Source organism: Perognathus longimembris, chromosome 3 (assembly GCF_023159225.1).
Source record: "Perognathus longimembris pacificus isolate PPM17 chromosome 3, ASM2315922v1, whole genome shotgun sequence".
Classification (NCBI taxonomy): Eukaryota; Metazoa; Chordata; class Mammalia; order Rodentia; family Heteromyidae; genus Perognathus; species Perognathus longimembris.
Window position 1 is genome coordinate 77,406,166 of NC_063163.1, and position 25,062 is coordinate 77,431,227.

Genomic DNA, 25,062 nt, shown 5'->3' on the forward strand with positions numbered 1-25,062 from the left:
AATATTTTGTTTTCTCACTAAAAAAAAAAGAAACCTCAACGGATGGCTCAGTGGCAGATGGCTTACTCAGCATGCAGGAGACCCTGGGTTCTATCCTTAGTATATTGCAACAAACAAAAACAGCAAGAGTAATCATCATAATAATTTAAGTTCCTAGTTGAAAGTTTACAAAAACCTAAAATGTAAACTAATCTGTATTCCTAGTATTGTAGGATACTGTTTACTAAGCCCTCAGCCAATTGTCAGCTTACCGTGAAATGCGTGACCTCATGTCTTAAAGACTTGCACAATTTCTTTCCGTTACCCGCCCCCCATCTAAAACCGGATGTGCCATCTGTCTCCATTTTCCGCTGCCCTGGGGCGGAAGTGACATAAATATAAAAGACAAGAATCTGAAATGCCTCAGTCTGGAATCTCTTGGTTTGCAATTTAAAGTCTGGCATTCTGAGTTTAAACAACAACAACAAAAAAAAAATAAACCGGCACCAGAGGGCCAGGGATGGGGAGGGATGCACCGGTCCGCCGAAGATATCCCCCACCCCCGGCTCTGCGGGACCCTTCTTTCCCTCCCGTCCCTCACCCCGGGGCCTACCCCCCACCCCCACCCCCAACCCCCACCCCGGGTTTTCGCTGGCTGCTCACACAGAAAATTTCCCAGCGGAAAATACTCCCAGTTCCCAGCGCTCGCCACGTGGGACATTCATGCCCCGCCTCTCAGGTTGGCCCCGCCTCGCCTCCGCTGGGCTGTAGGACCAATGGGCGCTGAGATCGGTGTCGCGTCACGAGGCACTGACCAATCATGTACGGCCACGACCGTAGAAAGGCTGGGTGTGGCAGGGCTGGGCGCCGGGCGGCGGCGGGGCGCTGTGGCGTGTACAGTCCGTGGCCATGGTGGTGGTGGCAGCCGCGCCGAGCTCGGTCGCTGGGGCCCCCAAAGTGTTGCTTCTGTCCGGTCAGCCCGCCGCCGCCGGAGCCGGAGCCCCAGCCGGCCAGACGCTGCCGTTCATGGTGCCAGGCCAGAGGGGGGCCGGCCTGGAGGCCGAGGGCGAGGGGCCGCCCCAAGCGCGCAAGCGGCAGCGCCTCACGCACCTGAGCCCGGAGGAGAAGGCGCTGAGGAGGTAGGCGAGGGCCGGGTCGGGGTCTGGGCGTGTGGTGGGGGCCTAGGTGGAGGTCCGGATCGGGTCTGTGCGGGGCTGGGCGCCGTGGCGCGGGGCTGGGTGGTGGGAGCTGCGGGGACCCGCCGCGGGGCGCCGTCACGGGCTGCCTTGGTGGGAAAGACCGGAGCTGAGAGTGGGGATGGGAAAGGTCCTGGGGCCTACAGGTCCTCTGTTTGATCTCAGGCCGGCTGGCCGACCTCTCAGGACTGGAACTTGAAGATTCGTGCCTTAGTTTACCTCTTCTAGAGGAGCTGACCCTTCTGATGAAGGGCTGGGAGCTCTGGGCGGAACGAAGGTTGCCCGTCAAGCTCGGCCTGTATCGTTCAGCGAGCCTTGTGCCGGCGTCGTTCGGGATAACTCCCACCACTTAGTCCCCGTTCTGCCTTTTCCGTGGTTTATGAAACTCAGCCCCGGGCGGAGGTGGTTGAACCGCTGCGAGATCGTAGACTTCACCCTCAGTCCTGGAAGCGCGGGGGAGGAGAGGGAAGAGAAGTTCTGATGCAATGAGTGCACGCTCGGCCCTGCGCCGGGAACCGGCCGCCCAACCCACAGGGTGTATGTAGCACTGCCTGGCTGAAAGAAGGCTGTAGTTTTTGTTTGGTTTTAGGGACGGGAAGAGCCTGAGATATGTTTTACCTTGGCGTTGCCTTGCATTGGAAACTAAAACCAGCTGGCCAAGTTTTCAAAGATTTAAAAGCTTGAGATGACTACGTGGCTTGTTCCTTCTCTCCACAGGAAACTGAAAAACAGAGTAGCGGCTCAGACTGCCCGAGACCGCAAGAAAGCGCGGATGAGTGAGCTGGAACAGCAAGTGGTAGATTTGGAAGAGGAGGTAAGGCTGAAGACTTCTCCCTGTTCTCCCTCCCTTCACAACTCTGAGTTCCAGTCCATCCAAGTTGTTGCACAAGGCCAGGTGCTGATGGCTCACGCCTGTCATCCTAGCTCCTCAGGAGGCTGAGATCTGAGGATCAGCACTTGAACACTTGAGCCACAGGGCCACTGGCTTTTTCTGTGCATGTGGTGCTGTGGAATTGAACCCAGGGCTTCATGCATGCTAGGCAAGCACTCTACCGCCAAGCAACATTCTCAGCCCTTGGGTTTAATTTATTAAGACAGTGTTTTCCTATACAGCTAAAACCGAAGATGCTCCTGCCTCAGCCTCCTGAATGTTGATGTTACAGGCATGCACAACAATTCTTTTGGCTTTTAAACTAAAAGTCAGGGAACAGACAGGGTTATGAAGAATGATGGAAAGGGTGACTCTGATCAAGAAATGCTGAACAGGACTGGGAATGTGGTTTAGTGGTAGAGTGCTTGCTTAGTATTCACGAAGCCCTGGGTTTGATTCCTCTGTACCACACAGAGAGGTGGAGGGACAGAGCCCAAGCCCTGAGTTCAAACCCCAGGACCAGCAAAAAGAAACACTGAATACTTAGATGGCCATGTTAGACCATAGCCCCTTTTTACAACCTGTTGAAGTTCAGAGGAAAAATAAGGCTGAAAGTCTGTATTTGAGACACTGCTATTTCTGACTCCATGAAATGGCACTTTAGCTTTATTTTCATAATCATGGTCTAGCTACTACCAATTATGAACAACTGCATAATCCGTGTGTTTCCAGAAGGAAACTAATTGGCATAGAATTCTCCCAGGCAGAGTTGTTTTTTTTTTGGGGGGGGGGGGAGTCAGATTTGGGGCTTCAACTCAGGGCCTGGGCACAGTCTCTGAGCTCTTTTGCTCAAGGCTAGCACTGTACCACTTTGAGCCACAGTGTCATTTCATTTTCTGGTCTTTATTGGAGGTAAGAGTTTCATGGACTTGGTGCCAGACTTCCAGGGTAGTCTTAGTTGAAGTAGATGTTTTGCCAGGCACCAAGGGCTCAAGTCTATAGTCCTAGCTCCTCAGAGGCTCAGATCTGAGGATCATGGTTTGAGGCCATCCTGGGCAGAAAAGTAACTCTTTTATCGCCAGCTAACCACAAAAAGCTGGAAATGGAGCTGTGGTAGGGTGCTAGCTATGAGCACGAAAAGCTCAGGGATGGTGCCCAAGCCCAGAGTTCAAGTCCCAAGACAAGCAGAATAAACAAATGAATAAACAATGTTTTAATATCTTATGGATTTACTTCCAGAACCAAAAACTTTTGCTAGAAAATCAACTTTTACGAGAAAAAACTCATGGCCTTGTCATTGAGAACCAGGAGTTAAGACTACGCTTGGGGATGGATGTCCTGGTTGCTGAAGAGGAGACGGAGACAGAGGCCAAGGTAAATGATCTTGATCTGGAGCCAATTGAGAAATAGTTCCCATCTAAGGGACAGAGATTATATTTGCATTCTGCACCTTTGCTCAAAAATATCCCAGATTTTCCTTTATTGGAAATAGTTCCATGAGGCAGGATGCTTTCTTTTTCTTTTGTTTTTTTTGCCAATCCTGGGGCTTGAACTCAGGGCCTGAGCACTGTCCCTGGCTTCTTTTTGCTCAAGGCTAGCACACTACCATCCATTTGAGCTCCACTTCTGGCTTTTTCTATGTATGTGGTGCTGAGGAATCAAACCCAGGGCTTCGTGTATATGAGGCAAGGACCCTACCACTAGGCCATATTCCCAGCCCAGGTGGGGTGCTTTCTTTAATGATACTCATTTTCAGGTGTGTACTAAGTCCTAATAAAAAAAGTTACATGGTTCTCTCAGAACAAGTACTGACAAATGCCAACAGCCAGCCAGTTGTACCATGATCAAGAAGCAGCAGAGCACTGGAGCCAAACTATCGTGTGGAGAGGAGAGACAGATTAAAAAAAAAAAAGACAGGGTCTGTGTAGTCTAATCCTGATGGTCCTCCCTCTTCCAGCATACTGAATGCCAGGATTGCAGGTGCTCCACCATGCCAGATGAGTTTCTAGAACTGCCTGGCAAGCGCTTCCTTGGGGGCTCCCAGCTCATTCACTTCGGTCTTTCCTTACAGGGGAATGGAGTGAGGCCAGTGACCGGGTCTGCTGAGTCCGCAGCACTCAGACTACGTGCACCTCTGCAGCAGGTGCAGGCCCAGTTGTCACCACCCCAGAACATCTCCCTGTGGATTCTGACAGCGTTGACTCTTCAGATACTGAGGTAGAATCATTCTCTTGCTTAAGAGCCATGACTGTTTAATCCCATCTTCAATGTATGACATCCCTCATGAGACACATGGTGAAGAAGTTAGATTTTGTAGGGTTTGGGTGAAACATAAACTGTTTTTAGTGTTCTGTACCTTAGGAAAGTGGACTGAGGGTCTGGTGGGTACTGAGGCTGGTCTTATAGAATACTGACTGGCACCATAGAACCCAGGACACCAAGAGGGTGCTCAGTAGACTCATGTGCATTATAACAGGTATGTTCTGTTTTGTTTTTGCCTCTTGCAGTCTGATATCCTTTTTGGAATCTTGGGCAAGTTGGACCCACTCATGTTCTTCAAATGTCCTTCCCCAGAGTCCACCAATCTTGAGGACCTCCCCGAGGTCTCCCAAGAAGGACCTAGTTCCTTACCAGCCTCCCTATCTCTGTCAGTGGGGACGTCATCAGCCAAGCTGGAAGCCATTAATGAACTCATTCGTTTTGATCATGTATACACCAAGCCTCTAGTCCTAGAGATTCCTTCTGAGACAGAGAGCCAAACTAATGTGGTAGTGAAAATCGAGGAAGCACCTCTCAGCCCCTCAGAGAAAGATCACCCTGAATTCATTGTCTCTGTGAAGGAAGAACCTATAGAAGATGACTTCATTCCAGAGTTGGGTATCTCAAATCTACTTTCATCTGGCCACTGCCTGAAGCCATCTTCTTGCCTACTGGATGCTTACAGTGACTGTGGATATCAGAGTTCCCCCTCCCCCTTCAGTGACATGTCTTCTCTGCTTGGTGTCAATAACCATTCTTGGGAGGACACTTTTGCCAATGAACTCTTTCCCCAACTGATTAGTGTGTAGGGAATGGCCCAGTTCTTAGAGGACGGCAGAGAAGCCTGAGTGTCATTCAGAAAGCCAAAGGAGAGGGCATACAGTCCTAGAGAATTCTGCTGAAGTGTTTGACTCCTAGTATTGTGTCCACATCCAGCAGTCCAGGGTATTCAAAGATAGTTTCATTCAGAATGACAGCTTTTGAGATGAAATTGTCTTAAAGGTGGTAGTTTACTCTACCATGCTTATACCACCATCACTTGACCTGTTAAGCAGACATGAAAATCATAAATGGCCCTTTTTCATTTCTCTCCTCAGCAGTCTAGGCTTGCCTCTGATTTTAGGCCCTATAAGTTTGCTTCTTCAAGCAGAGAAACAACTACTGAGGGGGGCTTCTATTCCCCCACGTACAGTCCAAGAAAGGATTAAGAATCTTTTCTTCAGGTGGGCATTGGTGGCTTATACCTGGAATCCTAGTTATTCAGGAGGCTGAGATCTGAGAATCCTGAGACTCTTATCTCCAGTTTACCAGCAAAAATCCAGAAGTGGAGCTGTGGCTTAAGTGGTAAGAGTGCTAGTCTTGAGCAGAAAAGCTCAGGGGCAGCACCCAGGCCCCGAGTCTAGGTCCAGGACCCGCACAAAAAAGAATCTTTTGTAAAGTTACAGAAATTTACTATGTAAATGTAAATGCCATGGAATCTTTTCCTGCTAGTATAGCTTTCTGGAAGGTGCTTTCTTCCTTTATTTAAACTACCCATGCAATTAAAACATGCAACACATTACTCTCGTTCTGTGACTTATTCTGGACCCATGTCTTGTCTTTGTAAACATCTCACTACTGGCTATGGTACAATTTTTTTGGTGGGGGGTGGGCAGTCTGGGGCTTGGACTCAGCGCCTGAACACCGTCCCTGGCTTTTTGCTCAAGGCTAGCACTCTGCCAACTTGAGCCACAGTGCCACTTCTGACATCTTCTGTTTATGTCATGCTGAGGAATTGAACCAAGGGCTTCATGTATGCTAGGCAAGCACTCAACCACCAAGCAACATTCCCAGCCCTGGCTATGGTATAACTTATCAAACTAAAGTAAGTGTGTTAACTGAAGACTGCCTGAGCTACTGTCTTTATTGTCTGCTCCAATTTCCTGGCTGCAATAAATGCTGTTAACTGTAGTTTGAACAGTCACTACTGAAATAGCTTCTTCAGCTTAACTGACCAGTGTCTCAGCTAAAGTGGCAGAATCTACCCATTTAGGTGCTATATCATTTTATATAAACTAGAGAAGGACACTAAGTATCAAAATTCACCTTTCCTAGACATTAAGCATTTTCTAGACTCCCAACTACCTGGTTTCATCTCTGCCATGGGGGAGCAGGGTAACCCTGGGCAGGTATGTTACCACTCACTTCATCTATACTGAGGGAATGGCAGTAGGTCTGAAGGGAGTGGAGAGCTATAGAGGGGTTAGAAGCATTTCATACATGTCAGGCACCATCTACTCAAAAGTTAACTCATATCCTAATCTATTTTGGAAAGATTTTACATCTGAGGCATATTTCAGAAGAGCTTCTTTTACAAAATGAACCTGGGATTGCGGTATAGCTCAATGGTAGAGTGTTTGGCAGCATGCATAAAGACCTAGGTTCAATCTCCTAAACTAATAAATGCCTGAAGCGGCGCTGTGGCTCAAGTGATAGAGTGCTAGCCTTGAGCAAAAGGAAGCCAGGGACAGTGCTCAGGCCCTGAGTTCAAGCCCCAGGACTGGCAAAAAAAGAAGAGAACTTCCCACATTTAGAAACTATACCAGAAGTCATTCTATGCCCACTTGGCATTTAAACACACTATTCCTCTATTAAGACAAGGTGCAGTGGCTCATAATGTAATTCTAGCTACTTTAGCACTAGAGATCCATATGGATCACCATCTGAAGCCACCCACTGACCTGCCAGATCTTAATCAGGTAATTGAATATTAAGGGGATTTTCTCCATCTCATCTGTTCCCCTCCCCTTTTGTGCTGGGAACCAAACCACAACCCCCAACACACTAGGGAAGCACTCTGAGCCATGTCCCTTTTGTTTGGATTTTGTTTCTGACATGGGGTCTGTGTAACTGCCTGTGCTCACAATTTTTGTCTCTTCTCTCCTAGCAGCTGGAATTATGGATGAGGACTACCATTCCCCACTTTTGTTTTGATGCCAACAAGGAGCTTGAATTCATAGCCTTGTACTTTTGTTTGGCTTTCTTGCTAAAGGCGGGCACTTCACCATTTGTATCACATCTAGAGTCTAGCTTTTGCTTTGTTAAATGGAGATACAATCTCAAGACTTTCTACCTAGGCTAGCTTTAAACTTTTTGTTGTTGTTTTTTGGGTGGGGAGGTATCCAGTTGTGGAGTTTAAACTCAAGGCCTGGGCGCTGTCTCTGAGCTCATTTTGCTCAAGGCTAGTGCTCTACCACTTTCAGCCACAGCACCACCTCATTTTCTGGTGGTTCACTGAAGATAAGAGTCTTACAGATTCTCCTGCCCAGGCTAGCTTAGAACTGCGATGTTCAGATCTGAGCCTCCTGAGTAGCTAGATTACAGGCATGAGCCACTGGTGCCTGGCTAGCTTCAAACTTAGATCCTCAAATCTCAGTTTAGTGAAGAGCTCAGATTACAGGTGTGTACCACTGCAACCTGGCTGTATGAACTCTATGAACTTGAGAAGCCATTCCCAGCTCCACATTTAAATATTTATGAAGACGGGTCTGGGAATATGGCCTAGTGGTAGAGTGCTTGCCATGTATACATGAAGCTCTGGGTTCAGTTCCTCAGCATCACATATATAGAAAAAGCCAGAAGTGGCACTGTGGCTCAAGAGGCAGATTGCCAGCCTTGAGCAAAAAAGAAGCCAGGGACAGTGCTGAGACCCTGAGTCCAAGGCCCAGGACTGGGGAAAAAAAAAGACATGGTGAAAGTAGAAAGAAATAGAAGAAGAGAAACATTTTCTGCTCCTCATGTAGAAAACTGTAATTAGATTCCCATCTGTCCCTTTTGAAATCAAAGCTAACTGCAGCTGTGAAACTTACCTTTAGTCCCTGTACAAGCATCTTTTCAGGAGAGACTTAAGGAAGTCCTTCACTGATATGAATGCTGCTTTAGTTATACTTTAAAGGAAATAAAAGAACTATATGCTTCATTTACTTAAGTCAGGAATACAAATACTTCAAAAAATCCAAAACACTTAAGTTTAATCGAAAATGATCAAATACAGAAACACCAGATTCTCACTTTAAAGTAAAATCAACAGTGTCTTCTACAACTTTCCTGATACGGCACCATTCTTGCTAATATTGAAACCAAGTTCCAGAAGCAAAATTACAAATGAGCCTCGTGGGGGCTGAGGATATGGCCTAGTGGCAAGAGTGCTTGCCTTGTATACATGAGGCCTTGGGTTCGATTCCCCAGCACCACACATACAGTAAATGGCCAGAAGTGGCGCTGTAGCTCAAGTGGCAGAGTGCTAGCCTTGAGCAAAAGGAAGCCAGGGACAGTGCTCAGGCCCTGAGTCCAAGCCCCAGGACTGGCCAAAAAAAAAAAAAATGAGCCTCGTGGTAAACATCCTTCCCATGGTTTTAAGCCTCTCTCTAGTTATTCATCTTTTATATTTGTACCTTTTCAAGAATAAGTAACAGGTTTTTTTTAGCTGATTAGTATCTGTGAGAACTATACTTTATTCATATTAATTAAAGACAAGAAAACCACACACACACCTTATTCAAACTCAGAAAATATACATTTGTTCATTAAAGCTCACCTGCTTTAGGCAATGTTTTCTCTTCACACATTAACATATTAAGCCAATGTTTGATCCATGCTGCAGAAACTATACAAAATGAAAAGACCTGTTAATTCCCCAGAGAAACCTTAAGGCAAAGGCAAACTCAAAGGTCTATGTTACCAAAAACAAAACAAAAAACAAAAACAGAATGCAGTGGCTTTGGGACTGTGGAGATGGCTCAGATGAATAAGCACCACAAGCCAACTGTCACAAATATGTGCAAGATAAGCATTCACTGTCCTGTAGAGAGGATGATGTCAGATGCCACCTGAAACAAATTCTGCTTGGGTTTTTGTTCCCATAATCTCAGTTCCTTCCTATACTGACCAATTCCATCAAAGCTTTTTAGGATTCTCCTTCCCATGGTGTAGACTTTTGAAGAGAGGCCCATCCAACAATGGCTACAGAAGACAATCTTGGTGTGCTTAGGGTTTGGAAAGCTGTCTCTCTTCCCACTCTTAACACTGGGACTCAGACCCTTCATGGTTTTGAATTGGACTGCAACTTTTCAGCATGGAGATTTCTTTAAGACTATCAATATCACAAGTTGGTCCCATTAAATAATGACCTCAAGGCAGCATGAATCAAACACGTGCATATCTTAACAGAATACAGTTTCCATTCATCTCTATGTCTGAGATTAAAAAACTGTTGGCTGGTTTCCAACTGGTATAAATACTGGTTTGAAGTGTGAAGAATTTTACTGTGTAGACATTAAATATTTTGTTTAAATATTAAACATTAAATCTTTTCCTGACTATCCAGACAGAAACAGAGAGCAGGAACAACAGGCAGAGAGCAGAAGAAACAGTCCAATGAACAGACTGGTCACCTCTGCACCACTGTGACAAGGGGAGGGATTTCAGCATGGGTTTCAAAACTGCCAGGAAGCTGGTTTCTAAAAATTCACCTCTACTTGGCAGAAAACATTTTTTTTCCCTCCTACAAAGCAGGAAAAAAAAAAAAATATATATATATATATATCCAGAAAGCTAATTAGAACTGGAGCAGTCCCTGCTGTGATAAAGGGCCACTATTACACTTACTTTTTATCTTGTAGTGAATGTCCCACAGCAGTAAGGATCTGTCTCTTTACCTTGTACTGAGTCCCGTTCACACCAATGAGCTCTTCCTGAGAAATTCGATTGTAATCCTGGTTTTTCCTAAAGGACACCTGAAGACAGGTTTAGATACTCAAGGAGGTTAAGATTTCTTGCTAGCAGAAATCCATTCTCCACTTCTATTAGGCTTACTGCACAAATTTAAGCACCGAATTGACAAATTTCCATTTAAGTCTTAATGTTACTTGCCTATACATTCTTGGCTAATCATTCCATTTTCAAGAATAACATTTAGAAACTGAACTTGTTAATACCAATATCACTTTTCTCTTTTTAAACTACGGAAGTTACCAATGTTGGTTATAGCTGACAAAGTGCTTCCTTAGGATTCATGAAAGAATGCTTCTTTCTGTGGTCAACTTGAAGATGGCTTGCCTTAGATTCCTTTATACTATCAAAGTTATTTGAGTTGTAAACATTACTGAACAGACTTATCATTTATGCAAAAGAGACAACAGTAGCACAGGACAAACCTCTTAGAACGCTTCATTGCATTTTTTAGGCTAAGAGGAGAGCTGACATGCTGTTGGCTGCTCAATCAATATAGCTATGTTGAATGACAGACCATCTGCATAGGCCTTTGTTAAACTTATTACCAAGAGGCTTAAGCTACTGCTTCATCTCTCCTGCAAGGAGTCAACAATCAGAGCAGGGTGGTAGTAGGTAGGAACGCCTTACACTTTTCCAACTCAGGAGTGCTAAGTGTATGAATGGCTTAGGCAATGTGACAGAAGACTGTTACCCTTACAGCTTCTATGCTTGCCTTTAAAGAGACTTTAAGCTAGTAGTCCTTTAATATGCCCATTAGAAAACTTTTCCCTTGAGACAAGCTTCCTTGGCAAAAGTTGAATTCAAAACATGGCTACCCAAAATGAGAGTCTCACCCCAAACTACAGGTGGAGATATTACACCCGTTTCATAAAACTTTCAAGTCCCTATAATTTGCAAACAGGCTCACTACTAAACTTAGGAACCTCCTAACATTTGACAAATTAGTGTAAGAAACTGATTTCTAGAGTTCCATCTCTTCTTCTGTGCTAGCAGCAGTTTCCAAACTATTGTAAAGTGGCATTCCTGTTTGCCAAGGTTCCAAGAACAGTTCAGTTCTCTGTGGGAAGGCAGTGCCAGGAGCTACAAGCTTAGTGTGGCTTTCTCCGGTGAATTTCTTAGCATTACATGATGGCTTTGGCTTATCAGAAAGGAGTTCAGGAAGAGGTTTCCAGAGCACAAGCTCCATGGAAGGCCGGCTCCTAAGATACAAAACACACATTTTTACCAAAAGGTTAGGACACAGAAATAAAAGCTGTATGCTGAAAAGCTAGTGTGGAAAATCTAATGCCTTATAGTTATGAACTAACAATTCCTACACAGGTGACTTAAAGACAATTCAAATTAGTCTTTTAAAAAGGTCACCCAAATTAAAAAAAATATTTTTTCTGCAAAACTGGGATTTAACTCAGAGCCTCACACATATAAGTCATCTACTTCTGAGCCATATTTCCAACTAGCTGTAATGATGCTGCTATGATTAAAAGTGAAATATGCAGGACACTGGGTGGCTCACACCTGGAACCCTAACTACTCATGAGGCTGAAATCTGAGGATTGCAATTTAAAGCTAGTCTAGGCAGGAAAATCTGTGAGACTCTTACCTCCAATAAGACAACTAAAAAGCCAGAAGTGGAGCTGTGGCTTAAGTCGCAGAGTGCTATTCTTGAGCAAAAAACACCTCAGGGACAGGCCAGGTGCTGGTGGCTCATGCCTGTAATCCTAGCTACTCAGGAGGCTGGGATCTGAGGATGGTAGTTCAAAGCCAGCGTGGGCAGGTAAGTCCATGAGACTCATAAACAAGTAACCACCAGAAAGCCGGAAGTGGCACTGTGGCTCAAAGTGGAAGAATGCTAGCCTTGAGCCAAAGAGCTCAGGGACAGCACCTAGATCCAGAGTTCAAGCCCCACGACCTACCAGAATGCTAAACCTAAAACCTCAGGGGACAATGTCCAGGCCAGAGTTCAAGCCCCAGGACTGGGGCGCCCCCACCCCAATATAAACATTCAACATAAAAAGGATAATTACCCCTTGGTTTGATGTAATCTTGTTATTTTTCATTAGCATGACTATGGGCTGCTTTTTTTGGTTTTGTGGTGTATCACTGAGTTATCCTCATAACTCTGTAGTGACTGCCCTATATTGAATTATTATGAATGTACAGTTAAGTATAATGCTTTGGAGTTAAACCAAAATTATGCCAAACCCAATCATTTTTTTTCTCCTAATCCCTATGGTGGGGAAATCTGTCCAACAGAGGGAAGTTTAAAAAAAAAAAAAAAAAGGGTGATGGGGAGGAAGGGAGGAAGACTGTCAAAGGCTAGAGTGGTCATTCCTGATTTAAGCTGGAGGGCAATGTGACCTGCTGGGTTTGGCAAAATTATTTACCCACTCTCAGGGCTGATTAATTATAAACTCAAGCTAGGGCTTGGGACTCTCCAAGAAGCAGCTAAACCCGAGTACAAATTATTTCCACTTGTCTGAAGACAGTGTCCCAAACTCTTTGGCAGCTACTGAAGTGTAATCCTCAAATACCTGAAACTTAACAAGTACATACCAAGTTTTATTGGTACCAAGCTTATTTTGTCTTTTCTAGGCAATCCCAAAATGGTACTTTAGATCATAACTGGAGATCTTTTTTTTTTTTTTTTTGGCCAGTCCTGGGCCTTGGACTCAGGGCCTGAGCACTGTCCCTGGCTTCTTCCCGCTCAAGGCTAGCACTCTGCCACTTGAGCCACAGCGCCGCTTCTGGCCGTTTTCTGTATATGTGGTGCTGGGGAATCGAACCTAGGGCCTCGTGTATCTGAGGCAGGCACTCTTGCCACTAGGCTATATTCCCAGCCCTGGAGATCTTTTTATTACTTTATTTTCTTTATTTATTTTTTATTTTTTTGCCAGTTCTAGGGCTTGGACTCAGGGCCTGAGCACTGTCCCTGGCTTCTTTTTGCTCAAGGTTAGCATTCTGCCACTTGAGCCACAGTGCCACTTCTGGACTTTTTTCTATATATGTGGTGCTGAGGAATTGAACCCAGGGCTTCATATATACGAGGCAAGCATTCTCGCCACTAGGCCAGATTCCTAGCCCCATGATTAGAGATCTTCTGGGCTGTGAGACTAAGCTGTTTTCAGCTTACCACTTTGCTGGGAAGGGGGTGGGGGTAAGTGGGAATTGAGCTCAGGGCCTTGTATTTGCTAGGTCCATGCCCTACCTAGACTTGAACCACATCTTTTTTATTTTTAGTGCTGGTTCTGGGGCTTGAACTCAGGACTTGGGGACTATCCCTTGGCTTTTGTACTCAAGGCTAGTATTCTATCACTTGAGCCACTTTTCAGCTTTTTGGTGGTTAATTGGAGGTAAGAGTCTCATGGACTTTCCTTCCTGCCCTGTTTGGCTTTGAGTCACAATCCTCAGATCTCAGCCTTCTGAGTAGCTAGGGTAATAGGTGTGAGCTACCAGTGCCTAACTCCACCTCCTTTTTTTTTAATTTAAAAAATTATTATAAAACACCAAATAGCAAGACCCAAGCACCTCTTAGATACCCCAGAGATAAGGAAACAAGGGTCCTCAACTGAAAATGTCCTATTATTTTTAGATGACTCTATATTCCATACCTCATATATGGGATATACATGAGCATACTCCAGGGAAGCTGGGAGGGTACAGAATGAGAGGAAAGCAGGTGAAAAAAAATAATATAGCAGAGGGGACCATCAGCTACACTGGACATTGATGAGTAACTCATAGGTGGGGATGGGGCGGAGAGAATGAGAAAGAGGGAACAGATGTTACTAAACAGGAGGAACGTAATGTACATATCACCTGGAATGGAAGAAATGGTTTTATTGTGAAAGTTCATAGACTTCGTAAGCTATGAGGGTAGATTGTTAATTTTCATCACTGTGAAGGTTAAAATGTGTAGTCAAATTTATGTAGTAACTCAAACTCAATGTAAAAAAGTAAGTATGGGGGCTGGGGATATGGCCTAGTGGCAAGAGTGCTTGCCTCATATACATGAGGCCCTGGGTTCAATTCCCCAGCACCACATATACAGAAAATGGCCAGAAGTGGCGCTGTGGCTCAAGTGGCAGAGTGCTAGCCTTGAGCATAAAGAAGCCAGGGACAGTGCTCAGGTCCTGAGTCCAAGCCCCAGGACTGGCAAAAAAAAAAAAAAAGTATGCAAAAAATTATTATAAAGGTGATGTACAAAAGTATTAGGTAAATCAAGTAGAGTAAATTGTTTTTGGACAGTGTTATCCCTTCCTTTATTGTCTCCTAGTTTATTCTTCCTATCTCTAGCTACAAGTTGTGTAGTTAATTTTCAACCATATCCACTGAAAACCAAAGCTGCATTTGTTTACCCGCTGTCCCTCCATTTCTATGTTCACCTTTACCCTACCAGAAACAGATTAACAAACAAACTAAACTAAAAGAGAACAAAAACAGCAACAAAGAAAAAAAAAATCACCCGTTTCCATTTTCTGGAGTTCATTTTTTTGTTGTTGCCATTCTTAAACTCAGGACCTGGGCGCAGTCCCTGGCTTCTTTTTGCTCAAGGCTAGCACTCGACCACTTGAGCCACAGAGCCACTTCCAGCTTTTTCTGGTTAGGTGGAGCTGAGGAATTGAACCCAGGGCTCCATGCATGCTAGGCAAGCACTCTTACCACTAAGCCACATTCCCAGCCCTGGAGTTCTTTTTGATAATTATTTTTTATGATCAGATGCACATAGGCATTGTGCCTTTGTGTTCCTTTCCCTAAAAGTATTCTTCTTTGGTCTCACTGTGTATGCCTAGAGTACTATATAATTTGACCGTTTCCTTTTTTGCATGAGGTAAGGTCTCCTTTTTTAAAAAAAATGTTCAGGTTGGTCTGGGCTGTGATCCAACTTGTGCTTACCTGGGTCACCAGGATAACAGATGTGCCCCACCAATCCTCCTACTTGTGCTTCCTCTACAGCTGTGATAACAGGTATGTGCCACACAACCAAGGTATTGGTTGAGATCAAGTCTGTTGAACTTTTTGCTCAGTATGGCCTCAGACCTCACTTCTTAGATCTCTATCTCTACCTCCAGGCTTGAGCCATGGTGCCTGGAACCCCCAGGTGTCTGCTTTCTAGTTTCTTCCCTTATCCTGTTTTTTTTTTTTTTTTTTGCTAGTCCTGGGGCTTGAGCTCAGGGCCTGGGCTCTGTCACTGAGCTTCTTTTTGCTCAAGGCTAGCACTCTACCACTTGAGCCACAGCACCACTTCTGGCTTTTTCTGTGTATGAGGTACTCAGGAATTGAACTCAGGGCTTCAAGCATGCTAGACAAACATTCTACCACTTAGCCACATTCCCAGCCCTCCCTATGGCTGTAGTCATACAACTGGATTTTCACTTGTAGTTTCTACTCTGATGATCTAGGAAACCAGACAATTGTGCTCACTAAACTATGTTTTAAATTAAGAGAAAACGCTCTCCTAAGCTGGGTACAGGTAGCTCATGCCTATAATCCTAGCAACTCAAGAGGCTGAACCCTTGAGGACCAGTGAAGGCATCTCAGGCAGAAAACTCTAAGACTTGAGTGGGAGTAGGAGGTCCTGAGTTCAAGCCCTTGTACCAGCAAAGACAACAACAAAAAACACACAGACACAAAAAAAACCGCTGGTAGAGGGTCTGAAGGGATTTGTTTGTGGCCTTAATGGTAATTACTCTGGTGGCTGAAACATCATTTTCTTTGTCTCAATGGTTTCTAGATACCTGAAACAGATAAACCATAAAGAGAATAGGCTCCCTCTTGCTAATTTCTCCCTTTCCCAAATACTACAGTAGGGGGCTGGGGATATGGCCTAGTGGCAAAAGTGCTTGCCTCGTATACATGAGGCCCTGGGTTCAATTCCCCAGCACCACATATACAGAAAACGGCCAGAAGTGGCGCTGTGGCTTAAGTGGCAGAGTGCTAGCCTTGAGCAAAAAGAAGCCAGGGACAGTGCTCAGGCCCTGAGTCCAAGCCCCAGGACTGGCCAAAAAAAAAAAAAAAACTACAGTAGGATCTTAAAAGTAGGCGAGGAGGGCTGGGGATATAGCCTAGTGGCAAGAGTGCCTGCCTCGGATACACAAGGCCCTAGGTTCGATTCCCCAGCACCACATATACAGAAAAACGGCCAGAAGCGGCGCTGTGGCTCAAGTGGCGGAGTGCTAGCCTTGAGCGGGAAGAAGCCAGGGACAGTGCTCAGGCCCTGAGTCCAAGGCCCACGACTGGCCAAAAAAAAAAAAAGTAGGCGAGGAGGTCACTCCTGCATACTTGAAACTCATGCTTACACAGCGGTCTGCTCACCCAAAATGAGTCAGGAAGAAACCAAACCAGGTTAAATATCGCAGCTACTGTCCTTTTACTTTCTTGGTTAATACAATATGAAGATCTTTATGTAGACATAATGAGTTGGCCATGAAAAATCATAATTAAATGGAAATCAGGTACCAAAACTTACATAGACTCAATCATCTTCTTTGTAAAGACTTCATCAAATTCTCTCTTCAAACCTGTTTTCATGGTATCAGAAAGGACAAGACTAGGGAGATGGTTAACATTTCTGTCAGCTTCAACTTCCTCATCTTCATCAATTATCCTAAGTAAATGAAATGGGCAGAAATGGGAAAAATATTTGATCAAACTATTACATATTCTTCTAGTAACTGGGAAAATTTAAAAAAATAAAAAAGGATAGACAGGAAGTGTGGCTTAGTGGTAGAGTGCTTGCCTCACATGCATGAAGCCCTGGGATCAAATCCTTGTACATAAACAGAAAAAGCCAGAATTGGCGCTGTGGTTCAAGTTGTAGAGTGCTAGCCTTGAACAAAAGAAACTCAGGGCCAGGGACCTTATCCTGAATTCAAGCCCCAGGACTGGTTTAAAAAAAAAAAAAAAGATATAAGCAACAGTGCTACGGTTAAAGATTAAATGAGGCTGTATCTTGACGAAAAATAATGAAAGGACAAGACTGGGAATGTGACTTAGCAGCAGAGTGCTTGCTTGCCTTGCATGCATGAAGCCCTGGGTTTGGTTTCTCAGCACCATATAAACAGAAAAAGCCCGAAGTGGCGCTATGGCTCAAGTGGTAGAGTGCTATCCTTGAGCAAAAGGAAGACGGAGACAGTGCTCAGGCCCTGAGTTCACCCCCCAGGACTGGCAAAAAAACCCAAAAATAATGAGGATAAAAAGGTATAAACAGAAGAAGTGTCCAATACTTCATTAAACAAAAGAGGTTTACAAACAATGGAGTCATATTTGAAGAAGAGTGTTTAAGAGAACTATCTTACCAAAAAAAAAATCCATCTCAGAATGTGGCTTTGTGGTAGAGTGCTTGCCTAGCATGCATGAAGCACTGGGTTCGATTCCTCACTACCATATAAACAGCAAAAGCCAAAGGTGGCACTATGGCTCAAGTGGTAGAGTGTCCAAGCCCCAGGAATGCCCCCCCCAAAGCAAATATCCACATTTATACATGAATGACATAGTTTATAACAGTTCTATGAGAATTCACTTTAAAGTGTATAATTTGGTTGGGTTTTTTTTTTAACTGTATTTTTTTGTGTTTTCTTTTTTAGTACTGGGGATCAAGGATCAAACCCAGGACGTTGCACTTGCTAGGCAAGTGCTTTGCCACTGAGCTACATCCCAGCCCTAAAGTGTATAATTTGAATACTCTGATTTTTATGAGGTTGAGGATCAAGGTATTACCAAATGATTAACCAAATTAGCTATTACATAGGCCTGGCAGCTGAGTACCACTTACCTGTCCTCAATTTCCTGAAGCCTCCTTCGAGCTGCCTCACACTGAGGTTCTCCAATGGTCTGATCCATTTCTTCACAAGCAGCATCCATCATGCCAGGCACAGAAAGGCCACTAGAGCACAGGTTTCCTGGGTGACACTCCACATCCTGATGTGTGCAGAGAATCCATGCATTACCACCAGCACAGAGGTCTGCCTCAGTCAGTCGTTTCTTTCTTACTGGACAACTGGAAAAATGGAGGAAGGAAATATCATCTCTACATCTAATCAAGGGACTCCAGCTGTTTGGACAGTGTGAATTGAGATGGAAAATCATGCCTTTATTCCTGTCATGGGGCTTGAACTCAGACCCTGTACACTATCCCTGAGCTGTTTTTATGCTCAAGGTTAGCTCTCTACCACCTTGAACTAAAGCTTTACTTCCAGTTTTTTGGTGGTTAACTGGAGGTAAGAGTCTCAGACTTTCCTGCCAGGGCTTGCTTTGAATTACAATCCTCATATCCTATGCTCCTGAATAGCTAGGATTACAGGTGTGAGCCACCCATGCCTGGCTTTCCTTAGAGAATTTGAACTAGTATTTGCAAGCACTATGACAAGTCCGGCATTAGCTAAAAGTTATCCGAAGTAAAATAGATAATCACCCTATTCTTTTTCCTTTTAAAAAATCTGTATGGATCTGCCTCCTTAGCGCAGTAGGCAGCACGTCAGTCTCATAAGAATTCTGTATGGGAGCTGTATGGTCTACTGGTAGAGTGCTAGCTTCACATACATGAAGCTGTGGGTTCGGTTACTCAGCACCACATATATAGAAAATGGCCAGAAGTGGCCGCTGTGGCTCAAGTGCTATAGCCTTGAGCAAAACAGCTCAGGGACAGCATGACCAGGCCCCAAGGTTCAAGCCCCCAAACTAACCAAAAAAAAAAGAAGAAAAAAAAGCTTAGGATGTGATGATACTTGGTAATCTTAGCAAGGCTAAGGCAGGAGGATGATAATTTCAGGGGCAGTTTAGACTACATATGGAGACGCATATATAGTGTAAAAAAAAAAAGTCTACCAATATTTATGTAATATTTGAATACTTGTGTGTGCTCATGTGTGTAGGCTTGAACTCTGGGCCTCTTGCTCTTCTTTTTCTATCAAGGCTTCCCACCATCCCTCCCAACAGCTGGAGCTCTACCACTAGAACCATACTGTCACATCCAAGAGTCTCCCTATTCTGTCTGCCACAGATGGTTTTACTTCAAAGTGGTCCCCTCAGGACTTAGCCTCCTTAGTAGCTAGGCTTATAAGCCGGCCCCATGTATGTTTGAACTGTTTTAATGATATAATTTTTTTTTGATGATTTACCATTTGCCTGTCATGCACAAGGCCTTGGGGCTCAGTCTTGAGTGAATAAAAAAAGTAAATGGTTTTGGAACGCAGAAAAAAAAAAAAGTAATTCTTGTAAAACATTAATTTTAGGTGGGTGTTTAGTGGCTCATACCTGTAATCTACTCAGGAGGCTGAGGCTTGAGGATTATTGTTTAAAGCCAGCCTGGGCAGGAAAGGCCCTGAAACTCTTCTTTCCAATTAACTAGCAAAAAGGCCAAAGTATGGCTGGGAATGTGGCTTAGTAGTAGAGTGCTTGCCTAGCATGCATGAAGCTCTGGGTTTGATTCCTCAGCACCACATATACAGAAAAAGCGGGAAGTGGCGCTGTGGCTCAAATGGTAGTAGCATGCTAGCCAGACCAGTAGCCTTGAGCAAAAAGAGGGACAGTGCCTAGGCCCTGAGCTCAAGTCCCAGGACTGGCAAAAAAAAAAAAAAAAAAAAAAAAGAAGAAGAAGAAAAAGAAAAAGATGAGCTGTGACTCAATCTGTAGAGCAATACAGCAAAAAAGCTTAGGGGCAGTGTGGGAACCCTAAGTTCAAGCCTCAGGACTTGAACTAGGGGCCTGGGCACTGTCCTTGAGATTTTTGGTCAAGGCTAGGACTCTACCACTTTGATCCAGTGTCCAACTTCCCTTATTTTTGGTGGTTAATTGGAGATGAGTCTCATGGGCTTTCTTTTCCTGCCCAGGCTGGCTTTGAACCTTGAAGCTTGATCCTCAGATTTCAGCCTCTTAAGCAGCTAAGATTACAGGCTTGAGCTACCAGCACTTGTCTTTAGAGTTTCTTACATCTAACCACCAAAAGCCAAAAGTAGAGATGTGTTCAAGAGGTAGAACACCAGCACTGGGGGGAGGGGGAAGCTAAAAAACAGCACCCAGGCCCTAAGTTCAACTCCCAGGCCTGACCCTAAGTCTTAAAACACATTCAAAGCTGGGTACTGTGGGCTCATAAGGCTGAGATCTGAGGATCATGGTTTGAAGCTAAGCCAGTAAGCAAAGTCCTTGACTCTTATCTCCAATTAAGCAGCAAGAAGTTGGAAGTAAAGGCAGAAAAGCAGAAGCATATGGCTCAAGTGGTAAGAATTTTAGCTGAGCAAATAGCCTATTACTGAAAGACTGCCAAGCTCTCTCTCTCTATATTTTTTGTTGGTCATGAGGCTTATACTCTGGGCCTGGACGCTTGTCCCTGAGCTCTTTAGCTCAAGGGTAGCTAGCGCTCTACCACTTGAGCCACAGCACCACTTCCGGTTTTCTGGAGACAAGAGTCTCACAGCCTCTCCTGCTTAGGCTGGCCTTGAACCGTGATCCTCAGATCTCAGCCTCCTTAGTAGCTAGGATTACAAGCATGAGCCATTTGGTCAGTGTGAGGCTGATTTAACCCCCAGCACCAGTAGACAAAAACAAACAAACAACAACAAAGAACAAAAGACCCAGATCAAGTGAGAAGATGGAGATACAGGTATTGCCATTGTGTTGCATGTCTTTGTGTGGGCCTCTGTTTGTACTGTTGCTGTCCCAGAAGCCATAATCCTCCTCGCCTCAGACTCCCGAGTGCTAGGATGCACACCACATCTGTTGTCACATTTATACTGCTAATAGGAGTATAAGCTAGAAATAATTCTTATTCAAAATGTAAAGACTTACATATGTGGCTCACACCTGTAATCCTAGCTACTCATGTCTATAATCCTTGCTACTTGAAGACTGAGATCTGAGAATCATGGTTCAAAGCCAGTCTGGGCAGAAAAGTCTATGAGACTCTTATCTCCAATAAAATACTCAGAAAAAGCCAGAAGTGGTGCTGTTGCCTTGAGCACAAAGAGGCTTAGGGACAGCATCCAGGCCCTGAGTTCAAGTTGCAGGACTAGCAAAAAAAAAAAAAAAAAAGGAAAGATTTAATAATTCCACACTATGGAATCTATTAACCTGCAAAAACTTCAAAAGAATGGATGTTGGTAGAATTGTTCATAACTGAAAGAAAAGAAACAAGAGAATCAGATGTCTGTGGCTCATACCTATAATTACAGTTACCCAGGAAGTGGAAAACTGTGAATGGCAGTTTGAAGTTAGGCCAGGCAGGAAAGTCCCTGAACTCTTATTTCTAATTAAGGACCAAAGAAGCTGGAAGTGGAGCTTTGGCTCAAGTAGTAGAGTGCTAAAGCCTTAAGCAAAAAAGCTCAGTGTTGGTGGCTCACACCTATAATCCCAGCTGCTCCTGAGGATCTTAGTTCAAAGCCAGCCCAGGAAGTCTTTTATCTCCAATTAACCACCAGACAACCAGAAGTGGCACTGTGGCTCAAATGGTAGAGTGCCTTGAGCTGAAGAGCTCAGGAATAGCACCTACGTCCAGAGTTCAAGCCCCACAACCGACAAGAAAAAAATAAAATGCTCAGACAGTACCCAGGCAAGTTTAAGCTCAGGACTGGCATGCTTGTGCATGCTTGTACATGTACATATGTGCACACACACAGGCACACGCACAAAGAAGGAGTGGAAACAAAAGTAACATAGAAATCCATTAATAGGAGACTGGCTGTAAAAATAAAAGTGTTGCAGTGTGAATAGTTTCTAGAAATGTAAAAAACCATAAGCATATGCAATCATAAACTCATACAGTTTTAAATTATATTCTGAAGGAGAAATAAGGAACAGGTAACAGGACTGTCTCTGGAAAGAATTACTAGGAGGCAGAATATGTTTTCATTATGTATCCTATTTTAGTGCTGCAATCCTAGCTACTCAAGAAGCTGGGACTTAAGAATCACTATTCAAAAGCCAGCACTGGCGCAGCCCTGGAGACTCTTTATCTCCAATTAAACACCAAAAAAGTCTAAGCGGGGGTGTGGCTATGTTGGTAGAGAGCCAACCTTGAGTGGAAAAAGCCAAGTGAGAATGCCAGACCCTGAGTTCAAGCCCCAGTACAAGCATAGAAAGGAAAAGAATAACCAATCATTTACCCTTTGCCTGCCAGCTTTTTCCTAAGAAATGTCAATCAACATTCCTAGTTTGTAATGCCTTCTTCCAGAGATAAACTCGTTTTACCTTTCCACTTAAACTTTTGGATATAATACATGTTAAGTTAACAGCGACTTAGTCGTATGAATGGCCAGAAACTTACTCGTCGTCTTCAGCCTCTCGCTTGTGTTTCTTTTTACAGTGAACGGAAATACTGTTGAAACAAACAAACAAATGTCAGTGGATGGAGCAAGGTACTTGGGCTTCAGCTTTCAGCGCGGTCTTTCCGGCTGCAATCACCCGGGTTCGGTCGCCGGTTCCCGGCGCGTGGGACGATTCGGGTCCCCAAGTAAGTCAGTGAGAGCTGGGCGACGGCGACACACCCACACCCCCAAATGTGAGCGTCCGGTTGTCATTCGGCCAAAGCAAAGAGGAAGAGGAGCTCGACACGTTCGGGGGCCCACGCTGCGCGAGGGCAGCGGCCGCGAGGGCCCCCAGACGCCGGGAATCCCGGGAGTCCGGGGCACCGGGCGTCGCGCGGCGGGGACGCTCGGGCTCCGGTCGCCCGGGTTCCGGGGGCAGCGTCTCCCCGCTGCGGCGCGCAGCCCGGCGCGGAGGAAGTTCGAACGGGACTCCCGGGCGGCGCCATCTACGGTTAACGTCTCAGGGGATCAGTTTCCCGGCTGTACGCGGGGCCCGGACGCCCCCCGCCGCGGGCGCGGTTAACGAGCCGCCCGTCACGCGTGCCGCGTGGTCCTCACCGTCCGCGCGCGGCGCTCCCGCCCGGGTGGCCGGGGACGGCGCGGGGTCCCGGCCGCGGGAGCCGCTCGGGGCCGTCGCCTCCCGGTGGGAAGGCCCGGCCCGGGAAGGCCGGCGTCGGCTGCAGGAACTCGGAACTGCCGCTCAGAGGGAGCCCGCTGAAGGGCCGGCCCAGCGCCGCCATGGCTACCGAGACCGGGGAGCTGTGACCGCGACCCCGGCCGCCTCCGTCCGCAGGCCCCAAAGTAGCAGCTACCACCACTGCCGAGCAGCGCCCGCTTCCAAGCCCGCTTCGACACCCACGTCACGCCTTCTAGAACTCTCCACCCAAGGCCGCCCAGGGGTACGCCGGGATTTGTTGTGTGGAGTAGCCGCGAGGGATGCCGGGAGTTGCAGTCCTGGCGGACAAAATGGCTGAGCGGAGCGACCGTGGTTCAATCCTGCTGCAATCAATCCTAGCTACTCTGGAAGCTGAGATACGATGATCGCGGTTCGAAGCTAACCGGTGCAGGAAAGTCTACTAGGCTTTTATCTCCAACTAGCCAGCGAAAAACAAAAAACAAAACGGAAGTGGAGCTTAAACTCAGGTGGTAGAATGCCAGACCAGCGGAAAAGCTAAGAACAGCGCTGAGGCCCTGAGTTCAAGCTGCACTTCTGCCCCTCCTCTCCATGCAAAAACAAAACAAAACAAAACCAAAAGGCCAGGATGGCTGCCCCTTGACTCACTTGAGGCAGTCCTTCCCAGATTGTTGATTTTTTTTATTTTTATTTTGCCACTCCTGGGGCTTGAACTAATTTCCTGGGTACTGTCCTTGAGCCTCTTTGTGCTCAAGGCTAGCTCTCTACCACTTGAGCCACAGAGCCACTCACTTTTTTTCTGAGTATTTTATTGGAGGTAAGAGTCCCTCGGGGGCCTGGGCTGGCTTTGAACTGAGACCCTAGATTTCATCCTCCTGAGTAGCTAGGATTATTGGCGCAAGCCACAGTTGCCTGGCTGGCGCTCTCTCTCTCTTTCTCCCTTCCTTCCTTCCTTTCTTTCTTTCTCCCTTCCTTCCTTCCTTCCTTCCTTCCTTCCTTCCTTCCTTCCTTCCTTCCTTCCTTCCTTCCTTCCTTCCTTCCTTCCTTCCTTTCTCTCTCTCTCTCTCCTTTCTTTCCTTCTGTCTTTCTTTTCCTTCTCCATCTCCATGTACAGAGTCTAGAGGTTAGGACTTCAAAATATGAATTTTATCTTGAAGACACAAACTTTCAGTCCATGACACCAGAGACTAGGAAGACAGTCAGGAACTAATGGAAATGTCTGGCTTTTCTGATACTGTATTAGGCCTTATGTGGGAAAGGGGAGTGTCAGAAGGGAGCAGGTGAGGGAGCATGCTCAGTTTGTATCATTTGATCAAAACTGTAATCCAGATGGGCTGCCAAAGTTCAGACTAGAAACATACCTCCCCAGGGCTTTGTTAGGCAACACTTGAAAGGGTTCCTGGATTTTTGAAGTCAAACTCAACTTGGATTTTAGGCAAAAAGGGAAAGTTTGGAAGAGGGAAAAAGAAAAAGGTAATCTCTTTGACCTCAGAAGCTATGATTGAGAAGCAGTGTCTTTTACAACTTATCCCCCATGAAATGGTTTGCTGAGAGGCCCCACAACTGTCTGGTAAGGGGAAAGTTTCAGGTTCTTCCATTGACACGTTTGACATAACTGCAGACCTGATTTCTTTTTGTGGTGAGATTGCTTTCATGCTTCATTGCTATGAAGAAGGAATGAAAATGGTTTTTAGAGGATTTCTAACCTTCCTTTCATCTGCTCCTTCTAAGCAGCTCATCATGTAATCAGTACATTTGCTAACACTGAAAGTATTTTTTTAAAATACTCCTTTGGGTTTTCAGTAAATTTCCAGGGGATAGAGATTGTACTGATATTCTCCAAATATTTTTAGGTTACCTGTGATTAGTTTCTGAAGATGATTAAGTACTAAAATGTTAAGCAAGTAAAACTGGATGAGAATAGGCAAAATACAAAAACTTTTTTTTTGGACAAGGGCAAGTAGCTTCAAAAAAGTTTTAAAGTTTTAGAGCATTTCGTTCAGACCCCTTTTTCTTCCATTTTATTGGGGTTCTGGAGATTGAACTTTTGGACCT

At 45.2% G+C, this 25,062-nt stretch overlaps 2 protein-coding genes across 3 annotated transcripts; one reads left to right on the top strand and one right to left on the bottom strand.

The window, feature by feature from the left end:
* The first annotated feature begins 825 nt into the window (after window positions 1-825).
* On the top strand, window positions 826-5,583 carry Xbp1 (X-box binding protein 1). The gene is given in 6 exon segments (XM_048342719.1): window positions 826-1,118; window positions 1,893-1,989; window positions 3,286-3,420; window positions 4,118-4,153; window positions 4,156-4,263; window positions 4,554-5,583. Coding segments are annotated over 6 exon segments (1,167 nt in total). The 5' UTR covers window positions 826-888; the 3' UTR covers window positions 5,115-5,583.
* A 4,260-nt stretch (window positions 5,584-9,843) lies between these two features.
* On the bottom strand, window positions 9,844-23,243 carry Ccdc117 (coiled-coil domain containing 117). Of its 2 annotated transcripts, XM_048342721.1 has the most exons (6): window positions 22,932-23,243; window positions 22,334-22,384; window positions 17,849-18,073; window positions 16,544-16,681; window positions 10,266-11,276; window positions 9,844-10,229 (listed from the first exon to the last, which is right to left on the bottom strand). In XM_048342721.1, the coding sequence occupies exons 1-5, from the start codon at window positions 23,111-23,113 to the stop codon at window positions 11,039-11,041; spliced, it is 834 nt and encodes a 277-aa protein (XP_048198678.1). In that variant the 5' UTR covers window positions 23,114-23,243; the 3' UTR covers window positions 9,844-10,229; window positions 10,266-11,038. The 2 variants fall into 2 exon arrangements, with proteins under 2 accessions (XP_048198678.1, XP_048198679.1); XM_048342722.1 differs by lacking the exons at window positions 9,844-10,229; window positions 10,266-11,276 and adding an exon at window positions 15,322-15,812.
* Window positions 23,244-25,062: the final 1,819 nt, after the last annotated feature.

What these genes read in the sequence shown, in the direction of transcription:
- Ccdc117 (XM_048342721.1), bottom strand. Translation starts at nt 23,113, where the DNA reads ATGGCGGCGCTGGGCCGGCCCTTCAGCGGGCTCCCTCTGAGCGGCAGT. An exon ending in GGGAGCGCCGCGCGCGGACG is followed by an intron (nt 22,385 to 22,931) that starts GTGAGGACCACG and finishes TTGTTTCAACAG; the next exon opens with TATTTCCGTTCACTGTAAAA. An exon ending in CGAGAGGCTGAAGACGACGA is followed by an intron (nt 18,074 to 22,333) that starts GTAAGTTTCTGG and finishes CCATTTTTCCAG; the next exon opens with TTGTCCAGTAAGAAAGAAAC.